At 34.0% G+C, this 20699-nt stretch overlaps 1 protein-coding gene across 3 annotated transcripts in view; it reads left to right on the top strand.

Annotated features, from left to right (window-relative positions):
* TBC1D23 (TBC1 domain family member 23) overlaps nucleotides 1–20366 on the top strand; it is a 58513-nt gene extending 38147 nt beyond the window's left edge. For 2 of the 3 annotated variants that reach the window (XM_059164354.1, XM_059164356.1), the window contains 8 exons: nucleotides 2392–2434; nucleotides 4576–4685; nucleotides 8037–8176; nucleotides 9602–9646; nucleotides 13373–13461; nucleotides 15569–15704; nucleotides 17664–17858; nucleotides 18703–20366. In XM_059164354.1, the coding sequence (XP_059020337.1) occupies nucleotides 2392–2434; nucleotides 4576–4685; nucleotides 8037–8176; nucleotides 9602–9646; nucleotides 13373–13461; nucleotides 15569–15704; nucleotides 17664–17858; nucleotides 18703–18784 (840 nt within the window). In that variant the 3' untranslated portion in view covers nucleotides 18785–20366. The remainder of the gene's footprint in view (nucleotides 1–2391; nucleotides 2435–4575; nucleotides 4686–8036; nucleotides 8177–9601; nucleotides 9647–13372; nucleotides 13462–15568; nucleotides 15705–17663; nucleotides 17859–18702) is intronic. The other variant, XM_059164355.1, reaches the window with a different exon arrangement.
* The last annotated feature ends 333 nt before the right edge of the window (nucleotides 20367–20699 follow it).

Raw genomic sequence — 20699 nt, 5'->3', positions numbered from 1 at the left:
ATGCCAGGGTCCTGGGATCGAGCCCCACATCGGGCTGCTTCCTCCTCTTTCTCTGACTGCCTCTCTGCCTACTTGTGATTTCTGCCTGTCAAATAAATAAAATCTTAAAAAAAAAAGATCTTGAATCATATGGAATTTATTTTCATATAATAAGTGAAGTAGGAATAAAAAAATGTTTTTTTTTTTTCCAGAAAGCTACCCAGTTGTGCTTATCAATTTGAAATACCACCTTTTTAATACACTGAATTCCTCAGTGCATCAGGATCTATTTCTGGATTATTCTGTTGTGCTGTTCTTTATGTCTGTTCATTCTCTAGTATTTGAAACAGTAACTATGTATTTCATTTTAGTATCTTTACTGTGAAACAGAATATATATATATATTTATTACATACAGCCACCTTTCCTTTTTGTGTTCGAACGTTGTCTTCAGCACAGCTAATTTGTATTAGTGATTTTATGTAACCTGTTCCTCTATCTTCTCTACAAAGCTTTACTCAGTGATGGCTCTTTCTTTATAAAAATAGTTGTTTATTAGGTATTCTTTGATAGCTTAGACATTAAAGTCTTCATTTTTTATGACCCTGAACTATGGAATCAGGAAGACCATAGGCTAGTTGCATTAGCCACTCAGTTTGGATCCTTTTCTGTTCATGTTGTATTTTACTGGGAATTTGGTTTGAGAAAATAAGTCTAAAAGAAGGAATCCTCAAAAGACACAAATCAACAAAGGAACCACGGTATTTGGGGGAAGGAGATGATAAGATAATTTTATACCTTATTAATGGAGAGATCTTTAGAAATTTACACAAAAACAAAAATAGCAACTCAGACATTTTACTTACAAGTTTAATTAGCCTATTTTTAAAATATTCTGGTATAAACTGTATATTGTAAGACCTGTCACATGGCAAGAATTTGAAAATACTGTGAACTTCTTTTTTATAACTCAAGTTCTTGATGTGGTTTTAGAAATTTTTTCCCTAACTTTTATTATGGAAAATTTCAAGCAAATTCAAAAGTAGGTAGAATTGAACCCTATACACTCTTTATACTGACATACATTTTTACACTTTATTATTAAAAATCTAACTCTTGTTCATGTTTCCCTGATTTTCCCAGGACCCAAGACAAGATGTTGCACTTGGTTAACATTTTTTTTTTTACGATTTTATTTATTTGACAGCACAAGCGGGGGAATGGCAGGCAGAGGGAGAGGGAGAAGCAGGTTCCCCACAGAGCAGGGGGAGCCTGATATGGGTCTTAATCCCAGGACCCCAAAATCATGCTGGTTTGTTGGAAAAACCGGTTGCTTTATCTTACAGAGAGTTTCTCACATTCAGGTTTTACTGCTGCATTCGCATGGTGGTGTTTATCAGGTTCTGTCCTTGGTATTCCCTCTAAGTTGGTAATTAGATCTAGAGACTTGGTCAGGGACAGGAAATCCTGGGTGGTATGAGTTTTTCTCGGGAGGGACATACTGCCCAGATATCTCTCTCTCTCTCTCCCTCTTTTTTTTTTTTTTCTTTTTAAGATTTTACTTATTCCAGAGAGAGAACACAAGCAGGGGGAGGAGCAGAGGGAGAGTGAGAAGCAGACTCCCTGCTGAGTAGGGAACCTGACGTGGGGCTCGATCCCAGGACCCTGGGATCATGACCTGAGCTGAAGGCAGGTGCTTAACTGAGCCACCCAGGCGCCCTGATCTCTTTTTTCTTTATGTCGTCTTCTTTATTTGCCATTGTTTATTAGATCCATTAATTTTTTAAAAAAGATTTTATTTGTTTATATGATAGAAATCACAAGTAGGCAGGGGGCGGGGGGAGAAGCAGGCTCTCCACTGAGCAGAGAGCCCAATGCAGGGCTCGATCCCAGGACCCTGGGATCATGACTTGAGCTGAAGGCAGAGGCTTTAACCCACTGAGCTACCCAGGTGCCCCTAGATCCATTAATTTTTATAGTAGTTTGTAAAATGGTAACATTCTATTATTTCTTATTCATAATTAGCTCTAATATTCTTTATTTCTCTTTTATGAAGGACACAACACATTTTAAAAGCTTTTAAAAACTTTGCTAATTATATCCAAAAATATAATTTAAGTGGTTTTGGTTTGACTCTTTATTATATTATTGGAACTAGAATACAAATAAAATCATAGTCTTGGTAGTAGCTATGAAGTTGTCCCCTTCTTTCCATCTTAACACCAGTCCTTAAAATATTTAAGTTAAATGTATGTTTATCTTTTTGTCAGCTTCCAAAATGTTAAAGAAAAGAAAAAAGTCCAGAAATCTAATGTATAACTTCATATTACATTTGTAAATGTTTATAGGACTATGAGAGGTTTTAATTAAATTGCATTTTGGAATAATTTAAGTTTTGGTTTTTTGTTACAGAAAAACAAAGAATATGTGAGCATCGCCAGTGGAGGATTTATGGGTAAGGTTTTAATTTATTAATCGCTTTGCCTCCGCTTTTCAGAGGCAGTTCTATCACCAGACCTGATTTGTAGTGACCAAATTAATTAGTGAATAAACTCTCTCTTAAGTCATTCTGTATTTTCAGAAAAGGCAAGGCAAGCAGGACATACAGATAACAGACAAACACGATAGACACTTTAAATGAGCAAATATTTAATGGAAGTTTATTTCAGTAGGTATGTTTAACAAGCTTGTATTTGTAGAAAGTAATTTTATAAAGATGTGAGAAAAACTGTCTACATGATTTGTCTTTATGGAGAAGGTGAAATGGATAGGACTGGGAAACAAAGGTAGGAGGAATACTTTTCATACTCCCCTTTTTGTTATGTTTTTATTTCATTTTTGAGCTACTTGAAATTAATAGCTAAAAAAAATATGGAATGGAATGGAATAAAGGAAATAAACTGATATTTTCAAATCTTCAGACTAATATTTGGTAATCCAGGATAGTAAAATAATTGCCAAATCTCTGCAGGCAGAGATTTGAGAATTTGTGAAGGATTAAGTCAGGGTAAAAGCCTGTCTTTTTTACAGTTGATGTTATTTAAAGATACAACCTTGTGACCGGTAGATAAAAAAGTCCTGGAGTACTGTAAGTATAGTGAACATAGACAGTAGTACTGTATTAAAATAAACTTGCCAAAAGACTATATCTTAATTATTGCCACCATGAAAAAGAAAGGGTAATAATATGATGGATAGAGGTGCTAACTATTGCTGAAATGGAAATCATATTATAATATATAAACCAAACATGTTGTATACTCTGAATTTTATACATTGTTATAGGTCAAATATATTTCAGTTAAGAAATAAAGAGCCTTTAATAGTAAAATCAAATTAGTATTTGTTGAATAGTAGAGTCATGAGCTTGAATCATGAGAGCCTCATAAGGATTAACTTTTGACCTAATTTTGTGTTATAACTTGGAGTATGATAGGTTAGGGTCTCTTTCCTTTGATCTGTTGTGATACTAGCAAGGATTATGATGATTTCCTACATATCATGGCCTGATAACTAACATCCTTTGGGGTTTACACACAGAGTGATCTAAAAAAGGGGTATTTTAATAAGTAGTGTTAAGCAAGTACTGGCCTTAGCCCCAGTGTGATTTATTAGGAATTTTGACAGCAAAATACAGAACTTGGTTATTAAGCTTATTATCAAAAGTATCTGAAAAGCAGTCTTATTTTTCTTAAAAAAAAATTGTTATTTATTTAAGAGAAAAAGAGAGCACATGAAAGCAGGATGAGGGGCAGAGGAAGCAGCAGATTTCTTCCCCACTGAGCAGGAAGCCTGATGGCCGGACCTCAGTTCCAGGATCCTGAGATCATGACCTGAGTCAGAGGCTGATGCTTATCAACTGAGCCACTAGCCTCCCTGAGATGCAGTCTTTTTTTTTTTTTTAAAGATTTTATTTATTTATTTGAGAGAGAGACAGTGAGAGAGAGCATGAGCGAGGAGAAGGTCAGAGGGAGAAGCAGACTCCCCGTGGAGCTGGGAGCCTGATGCGGGACTCGATCCCGGGACTCCGGGATCATGACCTGAGCCGAAAGCAGTTGTCCAACCAACTGAGCCACCCAGGCGTCCCGAGATGCAGTCTTTTATAGTATAGTTTAGGTTTTAGAAGTTTTTTTCTAATTATGGATTATTTCTTTTTCAAGAATCTCTCCATAGCAATTAATGCATTCTTTACTGTGGGAAAGATTAATTAGATGTCTGTGATAGAACAAAAGCTACCATAGGTTTTCTTTTCATCCTTTATGTCATAAAATTGTTGCTGAGATTATCTCTTAATACTTAAAAGATTCCATTCCAAAGAGGAAAACATCAAGTCTGTATATAGTTACTGCCATCTTTAAGGTCAATTATGAAAAATTGTAGTTGTACAGAGGGCTTTAGAAGAAGAGAAGGAAGGCTTTCTGTAGCTTAGAGTCCTTCATTCCTTTCCTGAGGTACAGAAAAAAGTACCTGTAATTAAATCTTTGGATCCTCTTTCATTCAGCTATGATATGTTTATTAAATTCTCTGGTAAAGAATCTTTCTAAAGAGGGGTTGGTATGTGACCTGTTCTTTTTTTTCCTTCTTGTTTATCTTAAGCACTGCAGCAGCACCTGGCAGACATAAATGTGGATGGACCAGAAAATGGATATGGCCATTGGATTGCTAGTACCTCAGGCTCAAGGAGCAGTATCAATTCTTCTATTGATGTAAGTGTATATGTAGAATATGTCACCAGATTTGGGTGAATGCCCAGAAAAGGTGACTAAGTGTTAAACCCTCACCATAATAGAAATGGGGTCAAAATATTTCAAACACGTAGAGTTTAGAGGAGTCGTTATTGCAGGGTTAATGTAAGGATGGAACAGGCCTGCACATCTAAACTAGCTAGAGTTCTGGAGATCCACCTGCTGAATTCAGATTTCTCCCTATCCAGATGTAGTATGTTATCATGTAGTGACCATTTTCTGCCTCAGCTTAGATATTGGTGGAGATAATACTGAGTCCTGTGACTAGCTGGGACTCCCAAGTGATCTGGTTCTAGGAATCTCCCAATTAATGTGAGCCAAAAGAATACTGAGGCTTATGGTCACATTTCCTGCAGACCATATTTATACCTCTCCCCAACACAAATTTACATGATTATAACTTCAGTCCACCCACATTTGAGAATGGGCTGGTCAGAAGGAGATAAGAACTGATTGCGAATCCCATTATATTTGATTTTTAGTTATAAAGATGTATGTTACTACTACAAGGTTTTCCTGTAGTGGGTAAATTTACTTTTCACTTTTCTGTGCTTCTTCAGAAATATTTGCACAGTAAGTCTTTGTGCTCTTTCAAAAATATTTTATGTCAATTGAATTAGATGTCATTACATATTTTCAGTAATAGTTCACATTTACCTAATGATCATTCTTTAAAACAGAAATAAAAGGAAACTGCAATACAGGTTATGATTATTACTAGCTTAGGTTTATCAGTCTGACTTAACTTGATGTTCAGGTTTTATCTCCAGAACTTACATTCTTCATGATCTCCAGCAAGATCTTTTCAGCTCTGGTTTCTCTATCAGTGCAGTTGAGATGATAATAACACAACTTTCTTCATGGTGATGTGAGGATTAAATGTGCAGGTGTATGTATTGTGTTGTATGTGTCGCATATTTAATAGCAGTTATTATAAAATTATATCTGATTAATTACCATTTATCTTTAGCCATATAGGTCAAATCATATTATTGTCAAATTATTAGCAGATAAACCTCTGAAATTTGTTTTCAACAAATTTGTTGCTTATATGGTATGAATTTATGATGGGTAACTAAAGAAATGTGTCTTAGAGTAATCCTCTAGGTATCTAAGAGCTCTTCACGTGAGATCACCATTTATTTAATAAACATTTTCTGTTTTTATTTTGAATAACTAAATAGTGTTCCACTGAATGGCTGTATTATAATTTATTCAGTTAGTCCCCTGTTTTTGAATATTTATGTTGCTTTTAGTCTTTTTGTGTTATAAACACTATTATAACTAATTTTTGTAGTAGTATATTTACATATGCCATGATTATTTAGTCCTAGGAATAGAATAACTGGACCAGAAGATTATATATCAGAATTCTTAGAATTCTACATTGTCATCAGATTGGCCTTTAAAAAACATAATATTTTTTTTTTGGAAGATTTTATCTAGTTATTTGGGAGAGAGAGAAAGAGAGTGAGCATGAGCATGAGGTGGGGAAGGGAAAAGGGCAGAGGGAGAGAGAGAAGCAGACTCCCCACTGATCAGGGAGTCCAGTGCAGGGCTGGATCCCAGGACCCTGAGGTCATGACCTGAGCTGAAGGCAAATGCTTAACTGACTGAGCCACCCAGGCTCCCACCAAAAAACATTATTCTAATTTATATTGCCATCCATAGTGTTGGATAGTAATTCTGTTCAAGTTCTTGTTTTCAGATATGAAAAATAATGATTGAGACCTCTAAAGAAACTTAAAAAAAAATTTTTTTTAATTAACATAATATATTATTTGTTTCAGGGGTACAGTTCTGTGAATCATCAGTCTTATACAATTCACAGCACTCACCATAGCACTTACCCTCTTAAAGATGTTATATAGTATATTAAAAAGTACCAAAGAATTTAATTTCCTTCATCAGTTTAGTTTGGTTTCAAATTTGGATATGGAAATAGAAATATGGTTTTTGTGTTATTTAATGACTTCTTTCTCTTAAAAATTGAAATGACGCATGTTTATTTTCACAACATCTGTAAATTTGAAAAGTATAAAGAAAAATAACTGCTCTTTATATTTTCGTATTTTGAAGTATTTCCTTCAAATGTATATATATATATATTTGAGGGAGGGGGAAGGGCATAGGGAGAAGGAGAAATAGGTTTCCCACTGAGCAGAGGAGCCCAATGATGGTGACACAGGGCTCATCCCAGGACCTTGGGATCATGACCTGAGCTGAAGGTAGACACTTAACTGACTATGCCACCCAGGTGCCCCACTATTTTATACTATATATTAACTAACTGTAATTAAAAGAAAAACTTAAAAAAAATTAAAAGCTTATTTAAAAGCATTTCTTTTTTTTTTTAAATCTGTATAATTTTCCATCTAATAATACCTAAATCCTAGTGCACTTTCTAACTATTTCCTTTCTTAAGTTCTAAAGAGTAATTAACAGACAAAAGATGGGCATACTTCTGATATCTCTTGCCAACTAGCCCTTTAGGGAATATGGAGCAATTTCGTTAAACAGTTTAAGAATTACACTCACACTTATTACATTAGGTACATAAAAATAATTTTTCTTGAGAAATTAAAGGCCTAAGTGAAAATATTTAAACAGCAAAAATTTATAAGGAATAGATGTTTAAAAATTTAGCCACATGAATGATATCCTGATTGTACTTTTGATTATTTTTATGGTGTAATTGAAGTTAAGAAAAGGTCAGTAATTTTATTTCTTACTGAATAATGAAGGTAGTTTCAGACTTTATACACTTTATATGCAACATATAGCCTCATTTTTCTATTTCTCATTCCTGTCCCTAAAATTGTTTGTCTAGTGTATCAGTCTGTTGGGGCTGTCATAACAAAATACAACCAAGTAGTTCGCTTAAACTTAAAAGAAGTTAATTTTAAAAGAAGTTAATTTTCTTACAGTTCTGGAGGCTGCAGGTCTAGGATCAAAGGGTTGGCGGATTTTATTACTCCTCAGGCTTCTCTCTCTGGGTTGCACATGACTGCCTTCTTGTATGTCTGGGTGCACATGGCCTTTTTTCTGTGTTTGTACATCCCTGATGTCTCCCCCTCTTCCTATAAGGATGCTAGTCATACTGATTTATATATGACCTTGTTTAACCTTAATTTGCTTTTAAAGGCTCTATCTCTGCATACATTTTCTGAGGTGTACTAGAATGAACTTTAACATATGGACACAGTTTAGTCCATACCATCTAGATAACCTTTAGCAGTAATGTCTCTGCTAATCATTAGGAGAGCAGTTAATTTATTAGTAAGGTTTTTTTGTTTTTGTTTTTGTTTTCAGGGTGAATCTTCTAATGGCTCAAATGATAGAGGAATGAAATCATTGGTAAATAAAATGACTGTTGCTTTGAAGACGAAGTCTGTTAATGTCAGGGAAAAAGTTATCAGTTTTATTGAGAATACATCAACTCCTGTGGATCGGTGAGTTGCTTATATGGTATGAGTTTATGATGGGTAACTAAAGAAATGTGTCTTACAGTAAGTTCTAGTTGAATTGAATGTGTTCTAGAAGAATCATAAAGTATATTTTTTAATTAGATAATTTCAGTTTTCATTATAATGACAGAGACGTTCTTTATTGCTGTGAAATTTGACTATTACTATTTCTCTCTCCTGATCAGAATGAAACTCAGATAATGGTACTGCCCCTTTATGCGGTTCATTAAAAAAATATTAAGATGCTATTGTATGTATTACACTTCATGACTGTTTCCTACATGTCAGATGGATGAGAACTATCTGCTAAATGCAGTAATCTCAAAACAGGAGCTTCCTCTTCTCTAGGAATTTCTAACCTAGAAAATTTGGTCATGTCAAGTAAAGCAAAAACCCATTTTCTTTCTTTCTTTTTTTAAAATTAATTATTTTTTAAGTAATTTTCTACAGCCAACGTGGAGCTCAAGCTCAACAGCCCCAGTGTTGAGAATTAGCTGCTCTACCAACTGAGCCTACCAGGCATCCCAGAAACCCATTTTCTTAGTTTAAGTGTTTAGATCTTCATAGATTTGTGTTCACAGACTATAAGTGACCCTGTTTTCCCATGAGTTACAAATGAAGGGTTTAGCTAACAAATGATAAGCTTCTGAATGTGTGTTTTAATGCTTCTTACTGGAACTGTAGAGTCCTCAGTGTTTTTTCCTCCAATAGTAGTCTGGTTGATTTTTCTTGTTCCTGCAGTTCAAAACTAACCTAATAATTCCAACACAGAATTTGTTGCTAAGCAAGCCTAATCTGGAAAGTGTGTTATTTCATTTCAGTCTCATGTCTTCCATGCAGTGTCCTAGGAAAGTTGAAGTGTTTGACTTTAAGAATTGAATGTCAGAAATTTATTATTTGCCACTTTTTAATTATAGCACATATGCATACAAAAGTACATTGTTTCCTTTAATAGCAAAGAAGTGAATAGGTTATTTTCACAAATCCAAAAAAACTGTGCCTGTCTAAAATGGTCCACTGATAAATAATATTTAATATTTAATTTTATAATACTTATCAAGCCTAAGAGTCTTTTTTGCTCGTTAAAATTGTTCGCAAAAGCCTGTAACTTTTTTACTTTAAAGTTAGTGCGTTCTGAACTAGAGTACTATTGCTAAAATTTTATAGCATGAACATATAAACTTTTTTTAAAATGAACTAATGATAACTGATAATGATAACTTGAAAAGACTTGTTTTTGTTTTAAAAAAATCCTTTGAAACTAGTTTTTCTTTGTACTTGGGATGATCAAAACGTTTTCTTTATAATGTATGCTCAGGGCTAGAAAAAGTGATTATACTATATTTTGTTTTAAATCCATTGTGTTTTTAATAATCATTTTGTTCTGTCCTCTGCCTCAATTTGCTATAGAATGTCTTTCAATCTTCCTTGGCCAGACAGAGCATGTACAGAGCGGTAAGCCAATGAGTAGAGCAGCTTTCTGGGACCATCCTTTTCCTTTTTAGCATGCCTCATGCTTTCTATAAGCCTCCCACTGTTAGCTAAAATTTCATGCAGCTGTTTAAAATGCTAAACTTTTCTTACTCTGCTTTTAGGAGTGTGTGATTTTGATTGAGCTGTATTTGTTTTTTGCTTGATCATTTTTTTTTCCTTGCATGCTGCTTGCTGCTTTGTATGTCCCATTCCTCAGATAAAAATCAAGTACATTCAAATCCATGAACTTTTATTCTGAAAGAGAGGAAGGTGAAACAAAGAAAATACTTAGTCTCAGAGTGAGCAGGGTGGTAGCTTTGGAAATCATATGCTTCCATCTCCTGCCCTAACACTAGAGAATATTACTGAGAGAAGGTACATGTCATGATTCAAAATTATTAGTTCAGGTTTGTTATGTAATTTTTTCAAAAGATTTACTTATTTATTTATTTCACAGAGATTACAAGTAGGCAAGAGAGGCAGGCAGAGAGAGAGAGGAGGAAGCAGGCTCCCTGCTGAGCAGAGAGCCCGATGTAGGGCCAGGACCCCCGGGATCATGGCCTGAGCCGAAGGTGGAGGCTTTAACCCACTGAGCCACCCAGGTGCCCCTTGTTATGTAATTTTACAATCTTTTTAAAAAATATTTTTAAAATTAGATATGTGTATTTAGGTTGGTGAATAAGCATATATAAATCAGTTCTGAAGAACCACAGTTCTTTGGTTTTCCATGAAAGAAATTAGTTCATGGGGTACATGTTAATGTATAAATGCATCTCTTCTCTGCCCCAGTAAGATGCAAGTGTAAAGTTAAAATATCTACTGGATCTTCAGTTAGGATGCACAGAAGAACTTTATTAACTTCATACTTTTATATGGCTTTACAGTTTTTATACCCACAGAATTTTTCTGCAGTTTAGAGTATCAATTACAGCAATATCTATGGACATTTTAAAAGAAACTCTAGTTTCTTTTTATTTATTGATTTATTTTAGAGCATACGAGTGAGGGGAATGAGGTGGTGGGGGAGGGAGAGAATCCTCAAGCAGACTCCCAACTGAGTGCAGAGCCTGACTCAGGGCTTGATCACAGAACCCTGAGACCATGACCTGAGCTGTAATCAAGAGTCAGCATCCCAACTGACTGAACCACCCAGGCACCCCTCTAGTTGTATTTTAAATATAAGTTAAGCTTTGGAATAATGGAATTGACTTTTTTTTTTTTTTGTCATTTTAGTGTTTTCGGTATCTAGAAGTAGCATTTTTAAAAGCAGTAGTTTACTCCTAACTTGTTGGAAAGAGTTTTTATTTACTGTGAGTGTTCCTGGCAGTGCCAGTTTTAGAGCTTCTATTACAGTTTTATCTGAGACTTTTAAAGGTAGTTGCTTCTTTTAAAATTATAAGCTATTCTGTGAATCACCTTTCTACCTTCTCTTATTATAGGACCATTGAATTAGTCTAATTTTAACTACCAAGTTTTCTTCCAAATTCTTAAGTTTTTAAAAATTTAAATAATCTTCTTGTTCTACAGACAAATATATCTATTTCAAAAACAGAATTTAGTGAAAGTTAGAAAGAACTGGGTTTCTTATGAGCACAGTAAATAAATTGAAACCTGGCCATACTATATTACAGATGTTTTTGTTATTACTTCAGCTAAAAATGTATAGTATACTGCTTTTTAAAGAGTCCAGCCATTGAATTCCATTAATTTTTAGCCAGTTTGTTAAGAACTATTTCAGTAATCGTTATAGATTTTATAAAAAATGCATTGTATTATAAATCTAGATAAGTAATGAATAGCTTTAAAACTTTTTTTTTTTTAATTTTTAGTAGATTCTATATCCAAGGTGGGGCTTAAACTTGAAACCCTGAGATCCAGTCACATCTACTGATTGAGTCAGCCAGGCTCCACCCCCTCCTATTTATTTTTGATTTTTGCTTTATTTATACTTGCCTTCTGGATCAAGCATCTACTGTAAACATCTTTGTTTCTGTGTTATGTCTGTTTAATTATGTTTTACTATCAGGAAAGAACCAATAATAATCTCATACAATTTTATAACCTAGATGGCACTAAAGTATATTTAGACAAAGCTATATTGTCTTTGTCTTTTACAAGAAAACTCAATCTATGTTTCATAGTTGTTTACTTATTTCATTTTCTCTAATGAGCATAGTTTAATGGATAATGGATAATTTTATATTAGATATGTTTTAACCTAAAATCAAATGATTTTATGATTTAATTTAAACTACTATGTATGATTAATTTATAATTACCAAAGAATGTTATATGTTCAGCTATCAGTTGATTTTTCTAATGAGGTTTCTGTTGAAGAAAGTTATTTTGGGAGAAATAGGTTTAAGCCTATTTCAATAAAATTGGGTCATGATAAGATTTTTTATTCAAGATCTGTATTAAATTATTTAAAATACAGATTTAATCTCTATATTCTGGAAAAATTGAATTTTAAGATTGATTAAAGACATGTAACTTGAATTTTTTCCATATTGGACTACCTCTTGATATATGACTCAAAAAAAGGCAGTTTTTCTTTTATCATAGGTAATCTTGATGGAACATTTATCTTACAAATAACATAATGCTTTTTCCCCAGAAGCATGTACTTTGTTGAAATATTTTAATTTTTCTTTTTGGTTTGTTTGAGATTACCTAAAAAGTACTGAGGTATAAATTTTTATATTAAAAAGACAGAGGTCAGGGACGCCTGGGTGGCTCAGTTGGTTGGGCAGCTGCCTTCGGCTCAGGTCATGATCCCAGCGTCCTGGGATCGAGTCCCGCATCGGGCTCCTTGCTCGGCAGGGAGCCTGCTTCTCCCTCTGCCTACCATTCTGTCCGCCTGTACTCGCTCTCTCTCCCTCTCTCTCTCTGACAAATAAATAAATAAAATCTTTAAAAAAAAAAAAAAAAAAGACAGAGGTCATACTTGTTGCAGAACTAATCAAATTTGAGTTTACTTGTTCTTTATGCTTCTGCTACTTAAAAAAGAAAGATTAATTTTTATGGTTTATATACATTTGTGTAAAAGAAGTAGCATATTTCTCTTACAAAAGTAACAGTAATAAAAGAATGGGAGTATTATAATGTGAGCATTGGGTAATGTATAGAATTGTTGAATCACAATGTTGTCCAACTGAAACTGTGATTAAAAAAAAAATGGGAGGAAAAACCCCAAGGTATTTACTCCCATATGAGGAAGACTTCACACTTTCCTGGAATTTGAATATTTGGTTCCATAATCTGTTTTCTCTAACAGACATGCTATATGCCAGGCATTATTCTAAGAGCTTTACAAAATATTAACTGATTAAATTCTCACAGTAACCCTGAAGGGTAGATATTGTTGTTATTACTGTTTTGGAGATATGAAAACAGAATCACAGAGAGGTTAAATGACTTATCTAAGGTTTTAATATAAATATTAACTTTTTTTTTTTTTTTTTTTTTTTTTTTTTTAGTTTTACAGATCGAAAGTGTTCAGTCTATTAAGACACAATGCCACTTTTGCTAACATATTTTCCTTACCTTGTTAGAGTTTCCCTAACATAACTATTCTAAATAGCATGATATATGGGGGCTAAGGACAAAGAATATGTACATTTTATTTAAATATTCATATGATACTTGGTGAAAATCTTTGGTAACTACTTAAGTGATGATTTGCCTTCTAAAATTCTTTGAATATAGGCATGTGAGCAGCAGTGACAGAGTGGGCAAGCCTTACCGTGGTGTAAAGCCTGTTTTCAGCATTGGGGATGAAGAAGAATACGACACAGGTGTAGTAATAACACTTATCTGTAGATGCTTTTCGCAGGCACTAGCAGTGATTAGAGAGAGCATTCTGGGGCTAGCCAACAACGGCTTTCAAAAAAAAATTCTCTAGATTGGAGAGTCTGTAGTTTTTCTACTAAGAGTTTGGTTTTAGACATCTTAAGTTACGCCTGTTAGAATTCAAGCAGAAATGATGTGTAGGCAGTGGATTATAGGAGTCCTTAGCCCAAGAGAGAGGAAGTCTAATAAACTGATGATGATCTGGGAATTATCAGTGTTGAAATAGTATTCAAGTCCATGGGATTTGATTTAAATCTCCTTAATCCATCCACCTAGGAGATTGAGAGTTGTGCGTCAAAAATCAGAGAATTCCAAAATTGAGACATCTGGAAAGAGAATTGGAGGCAGTATCCTAAAGGGCCACAAGATGGGGATATTGTGCCAGGAAAATGTATCATTCTTGGTGGTTGCCTTTTTATTTTAAAAATAATTTATTACCTCGGTTCATAATACTGCTGCCAAGATTACGGTGGTTAAGTAATCATATTAATATTAATATGTGTAGTGGGTTAGGAAAAATAAAACAGTAAACGTACAAAATAAGAGGAAAAAACCTCCCAAATTTCGTCTTGCTTTTTCTGTTTAGTAATACATGTTGCGTATTTTCTATCTTAGCCCATATTCCACCATTGTAAGCATACCATAATCTATTTAATCATTTTTCTCACAATTCACATGATAGTTTTCCTTTTTTTTTGTCTCAAATGACAACAGATATTTTTATACATAGAGCTATCTGAACTTTTGTAAGTATATACAGAGGGTATATTCTGAGCAGGAAGATTGTTAGATTATAGGGAACCACATTTGACAAGTTTAATAAATATTATAAAATCCCCTCCCAAAAACTTACATTAAGGTAAATGAAATTTTCTGTGTGCTATTTCTAATTGTTTCTTTTTATTCTTGCCTCTCTTTTTGTTGCTATCTTCTTGTTATTTTATCAGTCTCTAGCTCTCCCTGAATATTTCTTCTTTTGTTAACAGTTTTCATTTGAACTATTTTCATTCCTCTGAGAGGTATATGGATGAATAAATTATGGTATAATTTCATGTGTCATGTATTTGCACATATATTTTTATTAGGGAAATTGCACAGTAATGAAAATGAGAAAACTAGGGCTCTATGTATCAACATGGATAAATTTTACAGTGTTGGGAGTGAAGAAGCAGTTGTGGAAGAATACAGTCAAACAGTCTGCTATTTATATAAATGTTACTTAAAGTGCAAAACACTACTGTATATTGTTTGAGGATATTCATGTATGATTAAAGGCAAGGATGGAACCATAACCAATAGTCACTGTTTCTTAGTGAACAAGGGAGAGGAATGAGAATGGGGAGATACATATAAGGGTTCTACTTTTTATTTAGGCTGAAAGTGTATAGATATATGAAATTTCCTTTTTTATTATGTCTCTTTATATTTTGAAGTATTTCTTTAAAAGGGAGGAACATTTGTAATTATTAACACTAGTGACTATAATTCCCCTTTGTTAAATTAGAAAAAAATAATTAGAATGTCTTAAAATTCTGCATGAAAAAGGATAAAAGACTAAAGAGATTTTTATTTATTTATCCCAGGATGGATTTTCTTGTTGTTTTTCTTAAAATTGAAACCAGCAAGAGAAAAGGAACTCTGCCATCTTTGCCCTCAAGATAGGTGCTTATTATTGGACAATTCAGCCATCTCTCTAGGGTCTAGACATAGATTAGAGTCATGTTACATAAAGCAAAAGTTTTGAAATTCCTCAGATAGTTGTCTTTTAAAAATTTATTTACATTATTTATTTTTTATTCACGTATAGTTGACACACAGTGTTACAAGTGTATTCTTAGTATTTTCACCTGACTTTCTTACTGTGTGGCCTAATGTTTGAAAATAATATTTCTGTATTATGCCAGTGGCATAAGGAAATACAGTAGCAGGATTAGAATTGTTTTGTTTTTCAAAATATATGTTTAAAATATTGAAATCTTTTTCAGGCTCTTAAGAAATGTCTCATTTATAAAATTGGTAATTCCCACTTTTAATGCTTTTAATTCTCTGTAGATGAAATTGATAGCTCTTCAATGTCAGATGATGACAGAAAAGAGGTTGTAAACATCCAGACTTGGATCAACAAGCCAGATGTCAAGCATCATTTTCCTTGTAAAGAAGTTAAAGAAAGTGGACACATGTTTCCTAGGTACTTTTTAAGAAATGCCTTCTGCTGAAGTAAAATTAAATTTAGTTAATAAAAAAACACCTGCAAAAGAAATTTTCTTTATGCAAGTATAAGATATAATTTCACTTTGTCAACTTGTATTATATGTTCTTATTTTTATTTTTCTTTTCTTTTTTTTAAAAGAATTTATTTGAGGGCGCCTGGGTGGCTCAGTGGGTTAAGCCACTGCCTTCGGCTCAGGTCATGATCTCAGAGTCCTGGGATCGAGTCCCACATCGGGCTCTCTGCTCAGCGGGGAGCCTGCTTCCTCCTCTCTCTCTGCCTGCCTCTCTGCCTACTTGTGATCTCTCTCTGTCAAATAAATAAAATCTTAAAAAAAAAAAAAAAAAAAAAAAAAAGAATTTATTTGAGAGAGAGAGTGTACAAGTGGGGAAGGTGCAGCGGGAGAGGGAAAAGCAGGCTCCCCACCGAGCAGGGAGCCCAGTACAGGGCTTGATCCCAGGACCCGGAGATTATGACCTGAGCCTAAAGCTTACACTTTACTGGCTGAGCCACCTAGGCACTTCTACATGTCTTGATTTTAAGAATATTTCTTACGGGGGCGCCTGGGTGTCTCAGTGGGTTAAAGCCTCTGCCTTCAGCTCAGGTCATGATCCCAGGACCCTGGGATCGAGCCCCGCATCGGGCTCTCTGCTCAGCAGGGAGCCTGCTTCCTCCTCTCTCTCTCTCTCTCTGCCTGCCTCTCTGCCTACTTGTCTCTATCTGTCAAATAAATAAATAAAATCTTTAAAAAAAAAGAATATTTCTTACGTATTTTTTATTTTGAAAATTTTAAGCAAAAAAGTTGAAGGAACAGTACATTGAACATCTTTATAGTTTGTTTTCTCTATCTGGGGGAATAGGTGGTGGAATAGGATTCTTCTCTTAGGTTCATTGGATTTTAATTTCTATTTGTACTACCCCATCTTTCCATTTTTTATCTATATAGGCACAAGAATATACACAGTTCTCTTTTGTCAAGCCATTCAGAAGAATCTTACAGATATGACACTTTACCCTAAATGCTTCAGCATAAGTCACCCAAGAATATGAGCATTATAACTCTTCAAAAACCTTAAAATGAGCATCATTCAACATACAGTTAGTTCACACTCAGATTTTTCAGAGTTCCCCCACAGCACCTTTTATAGTCTCTGGTTTTTTTTCTTCCCGATCCAGGATCTAGTCATGGTCTACACATTGCATTTGCCCATTAATCGCTTTAGTCTCATGCCATGTCCAACAGTACCACTACCCTTATCAGCACCTCCCCTTTGCTCTATGATGAATGAATCCTGAGGCTAGGCCATTTATTCTGCAGAATGTCCTGCATTCTGGACTTATCTGATACTAGTCTTATTGTATTACACAAAAGCGTATGAGTATATCCCTATAATAAATGAACTGAGACACAAAGAGGGGGACACAAGCTGAGACACAATAATTCTATGCCCATTCTATGTTCAAGATCCACTTACAGAATATTATAAAACATGTAAGGCAGCCCAACTACTGCTTAGTGGTCTTCAGTGTAGAGTATATACTGTAGTATAGTGAGTGAGAAGAGTTTATGAGTATAGATAGTAACTCTGGGAAAGTTTGAAAAGTATTGTCTTCCATATATCATGCAGAGTAGATTCTAAAAATATTATTTTAATGATTTCTAATTGTATTGTAGTTTTTATTATATAAAATATAAAACTTGCTTTTATATAGTTAACAGGATTTTCTGTTAATAAAATACTAATTTTTCATACCATTAAAAGGAACTTAAAAATGTTACTGGGTACCTTTTTGTTCTTAGGTGATCCTTTGTCTGTATTCTTTAATTCAAAAGTAATTTCATCTAGATTGAATATTTTTTATTGTGTTAACAGCTGTTTTGCATGACATTTCTTTAAAATTCTTCTTGTTTTTTAATGTTTTTTTTCCCCTCTCAAGTCATCTGTTGGTTACTGCAACACACATGTACTGTTTAAGGGAGATTCTTTCACGGAAAGGATTGGCTTATATACAGTCTCGACAAGCACTAAATTCTGTAGTTAAAATTACATCTAAAAAAAAACACCCTGAGCTAATTACCTTCAAGTATGGAAACAGCAGTGCTTCAGGAATAGAAATCTTGGCAATCGAAAGGTAAGATTTTCTTAGGATGATGTTATCTGAATTGTTGAATTAGTTCATTATTAAACATAGTTTGTTTCTCTGTTTGGGGAGTAGGTGGTGGACTAGCATACTAGAGCCACTTTTATCAGCATTCTTTGCTGATTTTTTCCTTCTGTATCTTTAGTCATTTGTGGCTAATTAGCACGTGGTTCCAGTGAGTGCCATAGCTAATTTCATAAACTTTTTGACTGAAGGGCCTTTAAATAATCTGTACCATTGCTGCACTAAATGCTGGTTTGTAAACAGGTAGGAAGCTTGTTTTAGAATATAAGTCAGTGTTTCTGTTTTCTTTCATCAAAAAAATTCTTGCTTTGAAAATGTGTCAGCAAAGTAAGCAGTGTGCTGTGTTGTATATTTAATTTACAATCTGGTATAAATTCCTTCTTGTCTTAATGTGGACCAGTGACAAAGAGTTCGTGTACTGGCACCAAGAGCTGTAGGACCACACTGATCTCAAAATTAAACCATCTTTGTAATCTTTTAAAAATGTGAACCCCAGAGGAGTTGAATGACTTGCAGATCTTCACACCTAGCTTGTGATCAGACCAAATATAGCCTTCCTGACTCCTGATGCGTGGTTCATTACATGTGGCTGTACACTATATGAAAAACCATGTAGCTTTGACATTTAGATTTTCTTTCTTTCAAAATGTGCTTTCGAGTGTGTATTGGATAAGTTATGGTAAATATGAGGATGTGTCTGCTTGCTTTGTAGGTTAGGAAGGCTTCCCACTGGAAGTGACATCTAAACTGAGTCCTGGAATGAAAGCAATTTATATTAATACATATGTATATTCTCTCCCCCCCCCCCCAGGTATTTGATTCCAAATGCAGGAGATGCTACCAAAGCCATAAAACAACAGATCATGAAAGTTTTGGATGCTTTGGAAAGTTAATATAAAAGAGAATTACTTCAAAAGAAATTAAGGCAACCAAGAGAAAGAAACAAGGACATATTTTCCTGATTGAATACTAACTGAGGACCTTTCATTTGCTCATGGGGGTGCTTGAATTGCAGGTCTAAGTATGTGTGAATTATTATAATCAATTTCTGAACAGTTAAAATTTTTCTTAAATTTTCTTTTGCATTTTCAGTTTTGTAAAATGATTTATAAAGGTCAGTTATTAAATGACTTTGAAGTAACTGACCCTACGCCCTTATGAACTAAGGGTACAGAATGCAGTTCTGTTTTGAAGAACTGTGTTTTAAAAAGGGAACATGTATCACTTTCAGATTTAAAAAGACCCATACACATATATACTTGCAATGTCTTCAATGAAAATTAGAGATAGAATTAGCTGAAGAGACCCCTTTAATTGCTACATTTAGTTTATCCACCGAGCAGTATCAGAAACTGAGAGTATTACATAGATTAACAGCTTGCTGTTTCTGTCCTTAAAAAAAGTGAAATCTTTTCAGTGAAGTGGATGAAGATTCCAGCCAACTCAGAAATGCAGTCCAGTTAGTGAAATGTGAAGCATCAGTATCTAAATCATTTTTTGCATCATTAGCTAATGATTTGAACACTGGGTGCTTCACATAATAAACTTCATCCTAATGGTTTCTAAGGAGCAGTTAAAAGTATAATAATAAGTAGGTAGGCATACTAAGATTAAAATAAACATTTTGGGGACAAGAATTGTACCTATAAAAATGTCATTGGTCTTTATTACAAGTGGAATATTTGATTTAGGATATTTCAGAAGGGTATTGTACACACATTGATTTATCCTTACTGAGGTTATGGTCTGTGACCACATTAGTGTCCACTTAAATGAAAGCCAAATAATAAGAGAGCTATATAAAGTACAGTTGTTTTATCATCTCTTTCCAAATTTTTTTCCTCTTCTTTGGTTTTTGTCTTCTCTTGCTAAAGTTCTGGTGGTTTGAAACTATTTTTATTTTTTAATATGACAAAACTAAAAAGTGATCTGCTTCATTTTGCAGCTTTCTCAGTTTAATTTATTGAGGTCTATATTAGACACATTTGGTGAGAGAAAATCTGGGAACATGTTTGGGGCTATGGAATGACTCCTTATAAAATCTGTATGGGAACTAGCAAATCCTAACAATTTACCATGTCCTAAAATATAATGGATTATCTCTAAGGGGTTGATAGGAGAAATATTTAGATGTACTCTATTTATAGCCAGTTATTGGAAATCAAGTGAATAACAGGCAACATAGTTCAAGATATTTTATTCTAATATCTAAATAAAAACCGTTTACTTGAGTGGTTGAAGACATTTGCATGAAATTGCACCTGGTGCAGTACTTGATATTTATAACTCTACCCACAACGGTTGTATTGCATTTTTCTTATTTTCTTTGGCACCCGCCCCCTTTAGAAATGCCCTGAAGTCTCCATTTTTTGCCCATTTCAGCCATGGGACTTTTTTCATAATATTAATGTAAAGATGTTTGTGTTACTGTTTATAAATTACAATTGTAAATAAACCAGTACAGTTTGCTCATAACTTTGTTCTTAATGACTCTTTTTTGACGTTTTTCTCCCCTCCCGCTCCCCATTTGTAAATCTCTGTCTGTAACACAAAATTAGAAAATTGATGGCTATCCTTTCAGTGGAATTTAATGTTTAAGTTTTAGGATTGAAAGTATTAGATTTCTATTTCAGCTCATCTGTATGGGGAAGGAGGAAAGAGGTGGTTTAATGACATTAAATTGACATGTAATAAATTTCTGCCTTGACCAACGTAACTTCCCTAAACTTTAGTTTCCTCATCTGCAGTAACCCTGCGGTTACTAGTCATAAATATCAAATGAAAACACATGTCACTGATTGTATTAGG

Source organism: Mustela lutreola, chromosome 2 (genome assembly GCF_030435805.1).
Source record: "Mustela lutreola isolate mMusLut2 chromosome 2, mMusLut2.pri, whole genome shotgun sequence".
Lineage (NCBI taxonomy): Eukaryota > Metazoa > Chordata > Mammalia > Carnivora > Mustelidae > Mustela > Mustela lutreola.
Note: the sequence above shows the minus strand (reverse complement) of the source record. Positions and strands in the feature narration are given on the sequence as shown.